Raw genomic sequence first — 13,807 nt, 5'->3', positions numbered from 1 at the left:
GAAGTAAAATGGGAAAGTGCAATGGCAAAATCATTGAACTAATAGGATGTAAGGGCGGAATAAAAAAAATACAGATGTTTAAGAAACAAAAACCCCACAGTCATGGAAACTAATTCCCAAAATGCATTGCTGAAAATATTGTCTTTTGGAATGCAGATATGGAATGAGGGAATTAATCTGATCTCAGCCAGTGCAGCAGAATTGACTAATAAAATTAGTATACAGTAGGAGCCTGAGAGATAATGATATGCTGGAAATCAATCTTTTAAAAGCTAGTCATGAGCTTAATGTATTCCCAAATTCAGGAAAGTTAATATTAATAAAATCAAGGAGATGTTAATTAATGTTCTATGGCTAGGTATATTAGGAAAAGAAAATCAAGATAGCTGGAAATTCCTGGGAAGGTTATAAATTGCACAATCATAATTTCCAATGATAAATAATAATGGGAGACATCTAAAAAAATCTATCTGGCTAATTAAAAATGTTATTGAATTACTGAAAATAAAACAAAGAATGCAGCCAATTACAGTATGTATATGAAGAAGTCCCTTGGACAGCAAGGGGAGCAAACTGGTCAGTCCTAGAAGAGATCAACCCTGACTGCTCTTTAGAAGCATTAGGCTCTTCTCCACTGAGTCCTTCCTTCTCATAAGGTGGCCAAAGTATTTGAGTTTCAGGTTCAGGATCTGGCCTTCTAAAGAGCAGTGAGGGTTGATCTCCTCTAGGACTGATTGGTTTGATCACCTTGCAGTCTAAGGGACTCGCAGGAGTCTTCTCCTGCACCATAGTTCAAAGGCCTCAATTCTTTGGCGCTCAGTCTTTCTTATGGTCCAACTTTCACAACCATACATTGCAACTGGGAAGACCATGGCCTTGACTATATGCACTTTTGTTGGCAGGGTGATATCTCTGCTTTTTAGTGTGCTGTCTAGGTTTGCCATGGCTTTCCTCCCCAGGAGCAAGCGTCTTTTAATTTCTTTGCTGCAGTCCCCATCTGTGGTGATCTTGGAGCCCAGGAAAATAAAATCTGTCACTACCTCCATTTCTTCCCCATCTATTTGCCAGGAATTGAGAGGGCTGAATGTCATGATCTTGGTTTTCTTAATGTTAAGTTTCAACCCAACTTTTTCCTTCTTCACCTACAACAAGTAGCTCTTTAGTTCCTCTTCACTTTCTGCCATTAGAGTGGTATCATCTGCATATCTTAGGTTGTTGATATTTCTCTCGGCAATCTTAATTCCAACTTTAGATTCATCTAGCCCTGCTTTTCTCATGATGTGCTCTGCATATAAGTTAAACAGGCAGAGTGACAGTATACAGCCTTGCCGGACTCCTTTCCCAATTTTGAACCAGTCAGTGGTTCTCACTGTTGCTTTTTGACCCACATATAGGTTTCTCAAGAGACAAATAAGACGGTCTGGTACTCCCATCTCTTTAAGAATTTGCCACAGTTTGTTGTGATCCACACAATCAAATGCTTTAGCATAGTCAATGAAGCAGAAGTAGATGTTTTTCTGGAACTCCCTAGCTTTCTCCATGATCTAGCGTATGTTGGCAATTTGATCTTGTAGTTCCTCTGCCTCTTCGAAATCCTGCCTGTAGTTCTAGTAGTTCTCGATCCACATACTGCTGGAGTCTAGCTTGTAAGATTTTAAGCATAACTTTACTAGCATGTCAAATGAGTGCAATGGTGGGATAGTTTGAATATTAAGCTGACTTTGTAATAATGCCGCTTGGGGTTTGTGTGAAAGCCCTAATAAGCAGGCATATACATAGAATGAAGGCTACTGCTAAGCTTGTAAGCCGCCCTGAATCTTCGGAGAAGGGCGGGATATAAATGGAATTAAAATAATAAAAAAAAATATTCTTTGGCACTGCCTTTCTTTGGAATTGGAATGTATGTAAACTGATCTTTTTTAATCCTGTGGCCACTGTTGAGTTTTCCAAATTTGCTGGCAAATTGAGTAACACTTTTATTGCATTTTAAGATTTTGAATAGCCCAGCTGGAATACTGTCACCTCCACTAGCTTTGTTGTTCCTCAGCTTTCCTAAGGCCCATTTCACTTCACATTCTAGGATGACTGGCTCGAGATCAGTGACCACCTCATTGTGGTTATCTGGGACGTTAAGCTCATTCTTGTATAGTTCTTCTGTGTAATTTTGCCACCTCTTCTTAATCTCTTCTGCCTCTGTTAGGTCCCTGCCATTTTGGTCCTTTATCATGCCTATTTTTTGCATGAAACGTTCCCTTCATCTCTCCAATTTTCTTCAGGAAATCTCTGGTCCTCCCTATTCTATTGTTTTCTTCTATTTCTTTGCACTGTTCATTTAAGAAGGCATTCTTATTTCTTCTAGCTATTCTCTGGAATTCTGCATTCAATTGGGTGTATCTTTCTTTTTCTCCCTTGCCTTTCGCTTCCCTCCTGTCCTCAGCTATTTGCAAAGCTTCCTCAGACAGCCATTTTGCTTTCTTGCATTTCTTTTTCTTTGGGATGGTTTTAGTTGCTACTTCTTGTACAATGTCGCGAACCTCCATCCATAGTTCTTCAGGCACTCTGTCTATCAGATCTAATTCCTTAAATCTATTTGTCACCTCTACTGTATATTCGTCAGGGATATGATTTAATTCATACCTGAGTGGCCTAGTGCTTTTCCCTACTTTCTTCAGTTTAAGCCTAAATTTTGCAATGAGAAGCTCATGGTCTAAGCCACAATCAGCTCCTGGTCTTGTTTTTACTGACTGTATAGAGCTTCTCCATCTTTGGCTGCAGAGCACATAGTCAATCTGATTCCTGTGTTGACCGTCTGGTAATGCCCATGTGTATAGCCGTCTCTTGGGTTGTTGGAAAAGAGTGTTTGCTATGACCATCGTATTCTCTTGACAAAATTCTATCAGCCTGTGCCCTGCTTCATTTTGTACTCCAAGGCCAAACTTGCTTGTTATTCCAGTTGTCTTTTGGCTTCCTACTTTAGCATTCCAATCCCCCATGATAAGGACATCTTTTTTTGGTGTTAGTTCTATAAGGTGCTGTAGGGCTTCATAGAACTGGTCAATTTCATCCTCTTCAGCACTGGTAGTTGGGGAATAGACTTGGACTACTGTGATATTGAATATTTTGCCTTTGATTCGAACTGAGGTCATTCTGTCATTTTGGGGATTGTATCTCAGTATTGCTTTTCCTACTCTTTTATTGACTGTGAAGGCTACTCCATTTCTTCTGAGGGATTCTTGCCCGCAGTAGTATATCTGATGGTCATCTGAATTAAATTCACCCATTCCTGTCCATTTTAGTTCACTGATTCCTAAGATGTCGTTCAATCTTGTCATCTCTTGTATGACCACGTCCAGCTTTCCTTGATTCATGGATCTTACATTCCAGGTTCCTATGGAGAAAAAATGTTTACAGCATCGGACTTTCCTTTCACCACCAGATATATCCACAGCTGAGTGTCTTTTAGGCTTTGGCCCAGTTGGTTCATTCTTTCTGGCACTACTAGTACTAGCCCTCTGCTCTTCCCCAGTAGCATATTGGACACCTTCCGACCTGAGGGGCTCATCTTTCAGCGTCATATTTTTTTTCCTTTTGGTACTGTCCATGGGGTTTTCATGGCAAAGATACTGGAGTGGGTTGCCATTTCCTTCTCCAGTGGATCATGTTTTGTCAGAATTCCCTGCTATGACCTGTCCGTCTTGGGTGGCCCTGCACGGCACAGCTCATAGCTTCATTGAATTACACAAGCCCCTTTGCCACGACAAGGCAGTAATCCATGAAGGGGTGAAAATGGATACAGGAAGTTATATTCTAAATCAAAAACCTTACAGTATTTCCTTTTATAGGCAGCATAACAAGTGACAAAATAGTTATCTGTTCAGTTTACTAGATTTTCTCCTGAACAGTTACTACCAAAATACCTTACAAAACAGTCAGAATACTTCTAATTTATGTGAGTGTATGCCATCAAATCATTGTTGCCTCCTGCTTTTTTCCCCTTGGTGGTGAAAGTGATCTGACTTGATTTATATCTGCATTGGACTATTGGAAGAATGTTGTCACCACTCTTCACCTCAGTCGACCTGGCTAAGTAACTAAGTGACTTTCTTATTTTTCCTTTTACCATAGAAAGTAGGTCAAATTAGTTGGGCAAATACAGCTGCAGATGTTTATAAATTGTAAACTTGTTTTGCAGGTGGGATACTATTATTGTTGAAATATATTTATCAGTATTCAACTGAGGGGACAATACGTGTATGCTTTTTATGCACTTTTTGTTTTGTCTTTGCTTTTTAAAATGCATTTAACTTTGAAAATTAAAAAAAAATTAAAAGAAGAGCTCATAGAGAGAAATTGGCAAAAGGTTATCCAGCTGGCTTAGTGTGCCTAAGGTAGGATTAGTAGTCAGTCTCCTGATTTCTAGCAGGTTACCTTAACCACTTTACTAAACTGGCTTCTCTACTTCTAATTCACAGGAGTCAATATATTACCTGTAATCAAGTCTTCATTAAAATCTTACCTTATATTAATGGGTCGAAGACTTCATCCAGAACTATTGTTGTAAATATCAGGTTGTCTAAACCATTCAAAAAGCGATTCAGGCTTTTAAACTGATTTAGAAAATTAACTCATTATAAATCGGTTTAAAAATCTAAGTTGAAAAAGTACTTATGCAGAAAATGCTCACAAACCATGAATTAGATCTGAATCTTTTCAAATCAAGTCCAATATCTATAAATCATTGTATATATTTTATTTATATTTATTAAATTTTTATACCGCCCTTCTTCCGAAGGACTCAGGGCGGTGTACAGGGCAATAAATATTAAAATACGAAATTGTATTCAGAGAATTGATCCAGCAACTCAAACTGACTTCTCAAACTGCCTGTGAACTCAAATTTCTGAATTTTCAGACAGTCAACCCTAGCTTTTCACATATTTTTTTAGCTTTTCTAATATATAGGAACTATTTTAAAACTGTCTAGTTTAATTCAGTACTGCTTAATAGTACCTTCTCAGGGTTTCGGGATGAATTTTGACTATTTCCTTCCATATTTTCCACTTGGAAATATCACATCCTGAATCAAAAGAAAAATAAAGGCTTGATCTTGGGATCCCTTTTCAGAATATCAAGCTAAGGTGCAAAAGATGCTCAAGATTCTTCTTTAAATCTCAGAAGACTACCTTCTCCATGCTCTAACCAGGCCACTACACAATATGAATCAATCCAAAGAGACAAACCATTTGTTGAGCTGCAAAGTCTGAATATGTAGTGAATATAGGAGGAATGCATGTTAACAGGATGAAATATTTTGCCCAACCTACTAATGAATCCATTATAGTTCTGAGAACTGCTTTTCTAACAAGAAGTTGGCAACTCTCTTCATTTCTAACCTTAAAATAAAGCATGATCGTATCAACACGGATCTATGGTGATCACCCTATCATAATTGGCATCATTTCTAATATAGCTATTACAGGGAATGCATTGTACAAAGTGAATTTCTTCCACAGAAATCATTCCATGCAGATTATTTTTTACATTCAGTGGAAGGAAAACAAGGAAGTATTTCAAATCTGTTAAGGACAATATAATTCTTTCTTGTTTTTATTTTTAGAACAAGTACACAATGATTGCAACTCATCAGTGGGGTTTTCTTACTGGTGCACATAAGAAATTCATATTGGGTGAAGAAGCATTAAGTTTAAGACCTAAGAAGTAGATATATATTCAACCCTGGAAATTTAAGATCAGATAAGCAAACAATTAGGAGAAAATTGCAGCTGGAAACACTGAACTTTAAGGTATCATGGTTGTTTTTTACTCAAGCTTTCAGGTTCAAAATGGACAGTGATTATTATGCAGGGTTTCTGTAGTGAAATGGGATGAGGAAGTGAAAAGGGATATACATAATCTTAATTGCACTGGGCATAATTCTGAAAAAGAAGCATTCAGGAGTTTGCATGTAAAGACTTCACAAACATTTGTTATTGTATTTTAACGTCTCTTCATGTTAACAATATTGGCTGCAGTGAAAATGATTTTGTGAGCTCATTTCCAAGTAGGAACTAACAAGGTCAAATGATGGGAGGTTTAGAAAGCCAATCAAGAGGCGCTCTTTGAAAGAACTGTTTATTGATACTGCAATCTGTGTTTTACTTCTTGGTTGACAAAAAAAATCATGGTCCTTTAAAAAATTATCTTAACATTTTCATATATTCTCTATCCATTCTTTTAAGTGCTACCTAACCCAGTTCTCCACCTTTAGTTGGCTATCTAGGCAAGAAATCTCAGAACTTGTTGCCCCACATAAAAAAATATCTCAGCCCAAAGGAAAAGAGGTTAATGATCTCACCAAACAGAAAAATTAGGCATCAGAGAAATTGTCAGTCTCCTGCAAACAAAAATAGTAGTAGCATGTAACCTACTGTGGCAAAAATTTACCCACTAGTGTCTGAATGCACTGGTTCCTCACTAAAGAAAAAAGCTTCTTTACACTTTGAGTAATTGTAAATGAAAGTGAAGAAAAAAACTAATCAAATTAATTTCCTTTTGAAATCCTAAGGAAAGTCTCAATGTTTTCTATCCAAGTATTAACTGGCAATCTAGAAGCAAGCTGCAGCCTGCATCCTTTCACTTTAAAAACAAATCAGCAAATGGCATTATTAAGACTTTAACTGCTGCCTCTACAAGAGGGAAACAGTTTTATTTGGCAGGGTTTAAAACTATGAAACCCATGGATATCGGAAATAAAAGTAAGTAACAAAGATCTTTTTTGCTTATTTAATCAATATTAAATTGCTTAATTAATCAATAACTAATTCTGAAAGAAAAAAAGCCAAATTATCATTGACAACAATCACTGCCACCAAGTAAAACTGAAATCAAGGAGAAAACTATACATTCGAAGGGGTTGTTCTTTGCTATTTTGGTTGGGTTTGTGTGATAATTTAGCATTTAGAGCTCAAAGAAGAGCAGATCCAATAGATTGGAGAATACAAAACTCCATTCAGATTAACCAGAATTGGGAGCTAAACACAAGCACTGTGTTAATAGCCACAATGGCAGCTATAGGCTGGGGCAAATTTTATAGGTCTTTTTTAAGGAGATAATCCTTACTGAGCTGTAACCTCCTTCCTCCCCTGCCAGTTCTGAGAAGTTCTTAATTTCAAAACCTTTTTGAAAAAAAATGAAACAAATTCCCAGGTCAGTTTGACAATTAACAGTTTTCACCAAAAGAGTCCTAAGACCTGGCAAAACCACAGGTGGCTCACAAATGCTGGAGGAAGTAGTTAGGAGGCATAGTGTTTTGTTCCCTGAAAAACAGGAAACATAGGATACAAGAGAGGGCAGATGAAGGATCATTAGCAGCTCTGATACGCAGGGGCAGGCAGGAGACACAAATGCTTCATGGTCACAACTGAGAGGGGGCATCTTCAAAGGTAATGAGGCTGGATTCTTGGCTAGAAGCTTTTCCAACACTGGTAGAGTCCCGACTCTTTTCAGGTAGCAAGAGAGTATTGGCATTGGTATTTTCTTCATCTTCATCCTCCATATTAGGCCAGGCTGACTGATCTTCCACACGCTTCAATCGTTCATTCAGTGCCTTTAGAGCCAGTTGTCTACAGAATGAAAAGAGATACAAAATCTAAACAGTCTATCAGGCATTCCACTGAACAGGAATTTTCTAGCATTAGTTACTAGAAGAGACTAAAATCATTTTAAGGCTCCGTGGATATAAACAGCTCAAGCCTCAAAACAATTCTTCTTCCCCATCACATCAATCTAATGCAGACTATGAAGGTTTTGTCACATGCACTATATATCCACATTAATATCTATAGCAATATCCATTTAACATATATTATCTATTAATATCTTTAACAGTTCATTTGTCCATTCACTTCTGACAATTATTAGTTAGGTCTCTAGTAACATATTTGTTTTCATTAACGATATGAAAATAATAGATTCTTTGTCTTTCAATATAAAGTGCTAATATTTAATACAGCCTTACTCAAGTTGACATTGTCCAGATATGTGACATTTAACCTTTCTGTAAAACCACAGCCCTTGGGGGAAAGCATGTACATTACAATAATGCAGTTACTAGTTCAGGTTACAGTTTACATACACTTATAAATGCACTTATTAAATTATTAAAAAATAAACAGTTCAATACCATAACTCAAGAACAAGAGTAACAGCGTAGTAGAACAACTCTTACTGATCTAGTAAAGCAATCTAATTTATGGGCTACATGCTTCATTATATACTAGATCAAGTTTCAATCTATTCACTCTAGTACAGGGGTCGGCAACCTGAAAAAGGAAAAGAGCCACTGGGAACTGGTTCCATCACACACACACACAAAAAAGTGGGAGCCGCGTGCGTGTGTCCATGCATGCGCAAAATGTTTTTTCTTGCGCATGCACAGAAGCGCGCGGTTGCCATTTTTTTAAATGTATGATGGAACTGGTTGCGCAATGGCAACGGCCCGTTTGCAGAGCTGCCACCTTCGGCAGCCTGCAAACAAGCCGCGGCAGCTTTCCCAAACAGCGGCGCCGCTGCCCATTCGCGCGGAGGTGCGCGCGCACCTCCGCTCGTTCGGAGAGGTGCGCGCGCACCTCTTGGAACGGGCAGCAGCGCCACTTGTTGGGAAAGCTGCCGTGGCCCGTTTGCAGGCTGCCACCTTCCTCTGAAGGTGGCAGCTGTGCAAACATGCCGCGGCAGCTTTCCCAAAGAGCGGCGCCGCTGCCTGTTTGCGCGGAGGTGCACGTGCACCTCTGCCCATTCGGAGAGGTGCACGTGCACCTCTGCCCATTCGGAGAGGTGCACGTGCACCTCTCCAAACAGGCGGTGCCACTCTCCATTTGGAGAGGTGCGCGTGCACCACTGCCCGTTCGAAGAGGTGCGCGCGCACCAGGCGGCTGGGAGCCGCAGATTGCCGACCCGTGCTCTAGTATAATTATAATGAAAAACTGATTTATTCTACAACTTTTGCTAGACAATCAAAGCATTCTATACAGATGTATTCCAAGAAAAAGATCAAGTGAGAGTGAGTTTGCCCTGGTGGCCCCGCCATGCAATTTTAGGAGGCTATATCTTGATCTTCTCTCTTAAGGAAAGGACCAGAGAACATGACAAACTTACTTTTCTTTTTTTTTTCTTCTAAGGAAGAAAAGGCAAAGTTCATCAGTTTGGCCCTGCATTTCTTTGGAATGTCTTTTCTGTGTAGTTGCCCAAACTCTGCTTTCTTTCACAGTAGAGTTAAGAAGACAGCAGGGACAATAATGAAATAGTGTTGCTAATTGAATCAACATGTGCTTTTCTAAGAGGAACTGCAATCTCTCACAAACGATCCAAAATAAAGTTTTTAATAGACAATATAGTGTTAACTACCTACAAATGTAATTTGCTTGGGCTGGAGACCGACTTGTTTCTACCCCACAGTACTCGAGGTTTCAGCTGAAGAACATTCTTGACCAGATTTGTGCTTAGTGATCTTGTTATCATGTTACAAAGTACATAAAATAATTCAAATGGTAAAAAATTATCACCATAGTAATTCCTTTAATCATAAAAGGGATGAATAATTTGTTCCCATTGTTCCCATTTGCAAGTAATTTGTGATTCGCAAATATATTTAGAATATATTGTTTTATAAAATCACAATGGAATAGAAAAAAGATTTTTACAAATTAAAAAATCTAAAAAAAATAGTTCACTGTGCACTGAATACATTTGCTAGAGTAATTCTCTTATTTCCCTTATGACACAGGATCAAGTTCTCCAACCCTGTAATTATTTATTCTGCATTTGTATTCAAACTGTTCAGAAACCACACTAACAGGAGAAAACATTTATACTACAGGCATAAGAGAATGTGAGCTGAAATCTCTAGACTACAACCAATCAAACAATTATGCAAGACAGCGCAAGAGTGCCTTCAAAGCCAATGCATCAAAAGCACATCTACAAAGGATAGTTTTATAACTTTTAAAAACAGATTTAACAGGCATGTCAAACTGCCGGCCTGCTGGCCAGATGCATCATACTAAAACCGCGCCCACCCCATTGCCAGCATGGGGTGACACGCCACGTGACATTGTGTGTTTGACATGCCTGAGATATAATAATACTTTATACTTTAGCCTTATAAATAAAAACTCTTTTAGTTTTACACAATTACATTTTCAACCCAGGGTATGTAATATTTAATACTGTTAATACAATAAAATTATGAACTCCTCAAAGTGATTCTGTCTTCTGTTTTGCTCCACTGTGCTTATATGAACTTAAAAAAACATTTTAATACAAAACATTTTAATACAACTAAACTGCTGAGGTGAAAAACAGTGTAATGTATAACAGTTACTTAAATTTTTGAACAAGATCAGAGCTCTTTCTGGATTTTAGGCTCAAAATAATCAGAACTAAACAAAAAAGGCATCAAATTTTTAAATGCTTTAGAATTTAGATGTACAGGTAGCACAGTACTTGACTTACAATCACAAGTGAGCGCAAAATTATTTTCTGTTGCTAAGCAAGATAGTTGTTAAATGAGTTTTGCCCCATTTTACCATCTTTCTTGTCACAGTTCTTAAGTGAATCATTGCAGTTAGGTCAGTAACACAGCTGTAAAGAGAATCTGGCTACCCCATTGACTTAGCTCGTCAGAAAGTTTCAAAAGATGATCACATGACCCCAAGATACTGCAACCGTCATAAATACGAGTCAGTTGCCAAACATCCTGATCATGTGACCCAGGGGATGCTGCAAGGGATGTGTGAAAAACAGTCATAAGTTATTTTTTCCAGTGCCACTGTAACTTTGAATGGCCGCTGAACAAATGATTGTAAGTTGAAGACTACCTTTGTACCTGAAGTCTAACACATGTATTGTGAATTTTCAAGTCTACAATTTCCTTTACTGACCATAAATTGTAATGTCTTTCTGTCTCATTTTAAAAACTTACTTGGCAAATGTCATACTTAAGACAAAAAAGCCTACATTTGATATTTAAAATGTTCCAAATTTAAACTCTAAACACTGCCTATATAGTTAGGATGTATTCACTTACTTGAATGAGGTTCCCAGGTAATTCAATGCATCATTTTTAAGTGTTTAGACATAATTTTTATGGAAAAAGCAAACAATGTACAGGCAACTTTATTTCATACAATCATGTGCAATTTTCTTGATAGTATTACAGAAGTAGCTTACAAATGCTTTCTTCTGAAATAGTTTTATATTTTCAAACCTAGTCCTTTGCAAACTTAAATGGTGCAATTAGTACTGTTAAAAAACTGCAGAATGCACTCGTAAATTTTAACTACAACACTGTAAATAGTAATAACAGACTTAGTATTCAATTCTGCTGACTACTGTGAGGTTACCTTTATGTAAATATGTAACCCCATAAATACGTGGGTCAAATAAATACGCAAAGACTGAAAAAGAATTATTTAAATCTACATTTAAAAATAAACTTTCTTACAACTCACTTTTCCTAGTGTTGACAATACTGACAATAGAAAGTCTAAAGAAGTAGGCTGGAGGCCTCATGAAAAGAATTCAGCTGGATTCACAGTTCTCTTGAATCTCAACTATAACTCCTTGTTCTGGTTTAAATATTTTCTCTCCTTTGCTGCAAAGAAAAGGAATTGTTTTAAAATGCACAGGAACAGGAGAGATGTATCTTTTCACTCTTACTTTGCTCTGCATACCTCAACTTGGAAGGCTATTGATATCTTTGATAGACTATTCTGAGGGCAGAGCTCTCAATAGTAGCCAAACAAGAAAGTCCATCAATAAATCAAAGAAAGGTACATGGCACATAAATATAAAACATCAATTTAAAACTACTTTCTACAGTTTTATCTTGGAAAAATAGCCATAGTTCACTTAGTTCCTCCCTTTTCCTTTCCAACATAGATTACATAAAAGTTTAACCTAGATACGTTTTAAGAAAAATTACCTCCTTCGTTCAGCATCCTGAGGATCTGTTCCCGGCAAGCTGATAGTAATAGAAGAAGGGGCTCCAACATCATAACGTTTCACTGTCTTCCGGCAGACTTTCACTTTCACTAAGATGGTGTGCACAAGATTAGCCAGCAAACCAACCACAGGTTGGACAATCTCAGGGAAGAATGTGGCAAATGCAAAGTGGTCTGACATATCGCCACGCCCTCGGCTATGCCTCTGGTAAAAACGAAGATATATCCAACTGGAAAGGACCCCAAAGCCATAAGAAGCCAAAATGTTGCTTTCAATAAGAGTAGTCAGTCTCAAAACTGAAAGAACGAGAAGCAGGAGCATCGGAACAACTTTCATTCGCACCTGAGGTATCTTTAAGACAGTACTGTCACCCATGGTTTGCTTGAGGGCCACCAAGACACCACCAAGGAAACCCAGCATTCCATAAATGCGAACAGAAAATAAGTAAGACAGACTGAACGTCGCCATGTAAGTAAGAAGATAGGCAAAGGCCCCCAGAAGCCCAACTGAAATATTCACCACTGCAAAGAAGATCAAAAGTTCCAGGGCACCCCACAGTGGCTCCAGCAACCTTCCTGCCACCACTACGGTGGCCAGGCTTACGCCTACGTCCCAAATGTGCTTTTCCACCAGGCTGTGGGTGGCCAGCGTCCATATCCAAAAGTTGGGTGGAAAGAGATATCCGGGGGTAACACCAAGTCCAAACACTGTGTCGACAGCAAAGGAAAGAAGGTAGAGCAAGATGACAATGGCACATATCGATTTCACGACTACACTGGTGCTGGCTAACACAGCCAGGAAATGCTGTCGTGCAACTGGGAGGTATCTGTTCATGTTTCCCCCTATATAAAAGCACCGTCCCACGAGTCAAGAGAATTTGATCCGAGTATCTGGCTTAGGGTGAGGATTCGGTGGCCCGCAAGCCTCTCTCTCTTTCCTTAGCGCAAACGTACTCTCAGCTCCGTCATCTTTTTCCCCATAGCGCCCAAACGAAGTTGGGAGTCTGGTTCGACATGGGCGGCATCAGCTCCCCCGGCAGCCAGCTTTCCTTGGCTTCTGGGGCACGGAGTCCTTCTCCGCAGCCCCTTTGACGACCTCGTTCCACCGACGGAGATTGGCACGGCCCAAGCGGCTTCACGGGGGAGAGGCTGGAGTTTTAGCGCCTAACAGACGGCGAAGGCGCGACGGGGCCGGTTTGCAGGCGGCGGCGACGCTGGCAGCCCCATTCAACCCGGGCGGAAGGTTGCCAAGGAAGGCCTCGCCTCGGCCTCTCTTCGCCGGAAGCAGAGCTCTCTCCCCCCCCCCCCCAACCTCCCGAGTCGCTCCGTCGAGGCCGACGCCCGGCGGCTCCGCCCCACGACGGCACGTACGCTACGTTCCTGCTGCTGCTGCTGCTGCCGCCGCCTCTTCTTCCTCCAGGCCGGACCCTGGCTTCTCACGACTCCAAAACGCAAACAAACGGGAGGGCTGCGCACGCGTGACTGGTCTGTGAGCCGTCCGGTGCCTGACGGGAAATGGAAGCTCACCTATTGCGTAAAAGGGTGATTCCAGCATGCACCGGGACCCAAATTCTCGCGCGAGAGAGGGGCTGGCTGGTGGGGGGGAGCCCATGGGGTGGAAGGAGGGAGAGGTCGCTCCAGACTCTAATGAAGCACCCGGTAATACAATTTTCTAACGGTTTTCCGTCAATTATTTAAGGGTTGAGACTGTAGAAAGAACGCAGAGAAGAACAACAAAGATGATTACTGGAGGCTAAAACATATAGGGCAGAGGTCTTCAAACTTGGCCCTTTTATGACTTGTGGACT

General features: G+C 39.8%; 1 protein-coding gene across 1 annotated transcript; it reads right to left on the bottom strand.

Annotated features, from left to right (window-relative positions):
* Positions 1-6,116: 6,116 nt before the first annotated feature.
* Positions 6,117-13,432, bottom strand: TMEM115 (transmembrane protein 115). The gene is made up of 2 exons (XM_083354330.1): positions 11,981-13,432; positions 6,117-7,622 (listed from the first exon to the last, which is right to left on the bottom strand). Exons 1-2 carry the CDS (start codon positions 12,832-12,834, stop codon positions 7,415-7,417), a joined length of 1,062 nt encoding a protein of 353 aa, XP_083210456.1. The 5' UTR covers positions 12,835-13,432; the 3' UTR covers positions 6,117-7,414.
* Positions 13,433-13,807: the final 375 nt, after the last annotated feature.

This window comes from Vipera ursinii (genome assembly GCF_947247035.1).
Source record: "Vipera ursinii genome assembly, chromosome: 2".
Lineage (NCBI taxonomy): Eukaryota > Metazoa > Chordata > Lepidosauria > Squamata > Viperidae > Vipera > Vipera ursinii.
The sequence above is the reverse complement of the archived record's forward strand: the minus strand, read 5'-3'. Positions and strand labels throughout refer to the sequence as shown.

Coding starts and splice junctions, on each gene's coding strand:
- TMEM115 (XM_083354330.1), bottom strand. CDS start 12,834: ATGAACAGATACCTCCCAGTTGCACGACAGCATTTCCTGGCTGTGTTA. Junction 7,623..11,980: donor CAGGATGCTGAACGAAGGAG/GTAATTTTTCTT, acceptor TTCATTCTGTAG/ACAACTGGCTCTAAAGGCAC.